The 4,398-nt window shown below is 48.9% G+C and overlaps 1 protein-coding gene across 1 annotated transcript; it reads right to left on the bottom strand.

Moving 5' to 3' along the window:
* Positions 1-238: 238 nt before the first annotated feature.
* On the bottom strand, positions 239-2,612 carry LOC135649462 (eukaryotic translation initiation factor 3 subunit D-like). The gene has a single exon (XM_065167826.1). The coding sequence runs from the start codon at positions 2,295-2,297 to the stop codon at positions 339-341; it is 1,959 nt and encodes a 652-aa protein (XP_065023898.1). The 5' UTR covers positions 2,298-2,612; the 3' UTR covers positions 239-338.
* Between the last annotated feature and the right edge of the window lie 1,786 nt (positions 2,613-4,398).

The raw sequence follows: 4,398 nt of genomic DNA, 5'->3' as shown, positions 1-4,398 counted from the left end.
GCATGCTCTGCTTTTTTTTTTTGGAGACGAGACGCCGGCGGCATGGGATGACGTAAGAATCGGCTTCTTATTTAATCCATGACGTCATAACGCCTCGCGGAGCCCACAGAACCCGCAGGAGGAAACCTAGTGTCCCCTGTCTTCATGGAGACAGGAAGAGACGTGGTAATAGCTGCAACACTATATATATATATATATATATATGAAGACTGTCTGAGGACCCTCAACACACCAATCATGCATGACAAAGACAACCCCACAAGTATAATATAGTATTAGTTGACAAAGATATTATTTCCAAAGAAGAAGAAAAATAAAAGATGAACTGCGGATACCCCTCAGACGGCAGAGGCAATAGCGTCCCTCTCCCCCTCCGCTGCTCCAGCTGCCGTGTTGGGCTCTGCTTCTGCTGCTGCATCCGTAGCTCCCACAGTGGCATCTTCCTCCGCAGGTGGCTGCACCTGCTCCTCCTCCGGCAGTGGCTCTTCCACGTATTCATTTTCAAATGCATCTGCTGGAACCTCATAGATCCTGACCTGCGGCTTGACCGGGTCCTTCACAAGCACATACTTCCCCTCGTTGAGCTTCATGCAGAGGTCCACGATCGACTTCACAATCCCCCACATGTTAGAGGTATTGAGATTGATCTGGGTTGCAAAGTCCTTGGGCTTGTACCCGATCACGCTCAAAATAACATGGTTGAAGTGGTCTCGGGGATGGACCCTTGAGACATACCCCAGCTTCATCAAATCAGCACCACCAAGGAGGGCTTGAGCCGTCCACTTCGCGAGCTTGTTGGCATTGTTCTTTAGCTCGGTAGCGAGAACTGCTCCCCTCTGTGTCTCAAGTTTCTGCCTCCAGTCAACCCCTGAGAACTTGGGGTCAAACTCGTTGAGAGCGTTCAGGGTCATGAAGGCTCGCTGCCCCTTCACGTCGGTCACGCTATGCACCTCACAGCGAGCGATGATATGAGTGTCTTCGTCGAGCTTCCAGCGTCGGTACCGGTATGCAACGGAGGCAACTTCCTCGCCTTCGGAAGCAAAGGGGTTGGGTTCATCGAAGGTAACCTTGTTTCCGTCACGCACAAGCACCTGCTGGGAGAAGTTCTGGTTGATGTACGTGGCCTCGACGGCGAGGGAGTATGCTGAGTTGATGTCCTCCTTGGCATCAGGGAGGAGCTCCTGCGAGGTCTCATGGACGGAGAGGAGGTCGAGCTGAGACCTGTCGCGCTTGTCGAAGAAGAGCTTGTTACCGACACGCTGGATGACAATGTCCCAGGAGTACACAGATCGTGGGGCGCACATGAGCGCGGAAAGGATGGCATCGGTGGCGAACACAGTGGCCTTGTCATCGGCGGCGAGGCGGCGGATGACAGGGTCGTCGGAGGTGGTGACCTTGAAGAAGTTGCGGGACTTGAAGCGCTCCAGGCGGCGCTCGTTCTTGGGGTTGACGCGGTCGAAGGAGCGGTCGTAAAACTCGAGGGCGCCACAGACGAGGAGGTCCTCGGGCGGGTCAGGGACGGAGAAGGAGAGCTTGGAGAAGGTGGAAAAGGGGATCTGGTCGAGCATGGTCCATTCGGGCTGTATGTCGACGGAGGACTTGCGGGCAGGGGCATCGCGGTGGGAGCCAGCGGCGCCGTGACCACCGGCGGAAGCGTAGGAGCGGTGGTGAAGGCGATAGAGACGGTCGCGGCGGGCACGCTCCTTCTCGGCCTCCCGTTTCCGAGCCTCGACCTCCTCGTCGCGGCGCTGCGGCAGCTGCGGGCGCTGCTGGAAGCGCCAGCGAGGGCCGAACTTGGGTCGCGGAGGGGGCTTACCATCGACAAGGCGGAAGGAAGAATCGTCAGCAGCAGCGCCAGAGAGGGCGGAGGACTCGTCAAGGGCGAAGTCGAAGACGGCGTCGCGGCCTCCAGCAGACCGGGCAGCGTTGTTGCCGAAATTAGGATTGCGAGTCCAGTCGGCAACGCGTCCAAGCTTCTCGGATCGGGAGAAGGGGGCGAAGGGGATGTTGGCCGGCTGGGTGGATTCCCCGTCGTTCCTGGAGAGGAGGAGGGGAGCGGCGGGACTCTTGGGCGGACCCCATCCGTCGAGATTGAAGGGGACAACGCCCACGTCGAAGCCCATCGCCGCTTCGCTGCCACCTCGGCAGGGTTTCAGACAGAGACGACGGCGGCTTCGACGGGGAGGGGACGCCTTCTGTAGGGTTTCAGGTCGGTTTCGGGTTGGAGATCCTTCGTCAGTTTTCGAAGGCTGGCTTTTTGATCCAACGGTCAGGAAACGACGAACGCTGGCAATCATGTGATGATAAAACGGGCCGGACTTTGGCGAAGCGATAACGGGCCCAATCCATTTCTAGCCCCTTATTTATGGAAACCAGCCTCTAAAGATTCCAATGTGGGACTAAAAATTTATCGCCGTCCTCCTCCTCCTTTGGAAACTGAAACCGATACCTTCGTTAAAGATTGCTTCGACATGGACACAATACCTTCGCCTTCGTATGGCCTGCGCCAAGTTTGGTGGTCTTCATCTACCATAGGAGGTGCACTTCTCACCATCTCGAGGCCACAGCCACAAACCATTAATTCATTGGGGCTCTCCTTTCGTTCGGTTGCTGTTATCGGAGCAAGGATTTTCCATTGCCTGAGACAGACCACTGCCCTACTTTGGAGGACAAATGGCCGGCAATTTAATCTCTCTTGATAGCTTCAGGTCCCAAAGATGGCATGCATGGATGCGTGGTGATAGATCTCAGTTGGATATACAAATCTTCGTTGCCAGTGAGTCTTCCCTTATATGCTGTACAACTTTTCTTTTTGTTGGTGGTGGTGGTGGTGGTGTTCTTGAAAAGGACTTTGGTGGCTGAGCATTAAGCTCTCCCACCGTCCACTACCTCTGAGCTTTTAGAAGGTCCATTGCACGTATATGGTGTGGCTTAGCACAGTGCCCAACCGGTTAGGTCATCGGTGGAAGCCACTAGTGTGCATTAGGATCAATAAGTGAGCTTTTATGGATTGCGGAGGCTTCCTTGTAGAATCTGAAATGCTTCATCGAGAGGTGTGAGTTGTGCCCTCTCACAGCAACAGTAGGGAGAGGAAGACAGCAGAACGAAGAAGAAGATAAGTGCAGGTTCCGATGGTTTCTTCCATCTCTTTCATGCTCTTAACCTCAGTTGCTCAAAGCAGCCATTACATGAGACCACGAAGCGTGCTTGTCGGTGAGAGCGACAACGAAGAGAGAGAGAGAGAGAATGAATGGTGCGTCCCTGAGAGGTAATACTCTCTCTTGCATCTGAATCCAATCTCCAAACTTCTCTCGTGTACTTTCTTATGTTATCCACACTTTACATAACATTGATGACAGTAGATCTTTTCTTTCATTTTTTTCCCCCTTTTTTTCTAGATTTTGTCTGATGCATCTAATCTTCTTGAAGCGGAGGGGCAGCCGACACCTACTTGTATCCCATGGCCACATTGTTTGTGCTAATTAGCCTCTTGGCTGCCAACTTCACATACGACAACATCACTTCCAATGATTCGAGGGAAAATGGCTAGATGTTTATTTGGCTAAATGGGATGTGAGAGAGTAGTCGATGGAAGTCTAAGGAGCAAGTGCTCGAGCCTTTTTATCCATCATGATTGATGACAATAATTGACTCGCCATCCTTTTATTCTTAGATATAGGGGTTTATAGTTATCTCATGTTCATGATTTTTTCCGACCTCATGGATCGAAATTTACAAAGATGGAGTGTACGTGAACTCAATTGGTATGATATGGTCGCTTGAGATTGGTGGATGTGATAAGATTATAAATCATTAGCTCATGCAGACATCTAATCAATTTATCTATTATATAAAATGATATTGATGAATTCAAATTTTACTACTCAACATTAGAAAAAAGAACTTAATCGGATCATACAAATTGGTATTTATGGTTCCAACTTGAATCGTGGGTAATTTGATTTTCGATGTTAATGATCAACTTATTTATTTTTTATTAAAGATAATGATATGATATTTGATTATTCTCTATCATCTATATATCCACATATCTCTTTTTTCTATTTTATATATATTTATATATATATATATATTAATATTCTTCATGACGCGTATTATTCTATAGTGTGTGGAATAATAAATCAATTTGACTCGAACACTCCAAAAATTATTTTTGATAGTAAAAATATAAATTGATATATTATATCTCATATAACCAATTGTTGAGGGAAAGTATCGTTTACATCTTGGTCAGTAGGATAGTTTGATGTGACTCTAAGATGAAAACATTAAGTTATTGATGTATCATCTACACGAAGATCGAGATCAAAAAATGTTTCATGATCCAATCCTACCCAAATTTGTAACCCTAAATATAAGTTCGAACGAAAGTAGTCA

The sequence above is a fragment of the Musa acuminata genome, chromosome BXJ3-9 (genome assembly GCF_036884655.1).
Source record: "Musa acuminata AAA Group cultivar baxijiao chromosome BXJ3-9, Cavendish_Baxijiao_AAA, whole genome shotgun sequence".
In the NCBI taxonomy this organism is placed as follows: Eukaryota; Viridiplantae; Streptophyta; class Magnoliopsida; order Zingiberales; family Musaceae; genus Musa; species Musa acuminata.
Note: the sequence above shows the minus strand (reverse complement) of the source record. Positions and strands in the feature narration are given on the sequence as shown.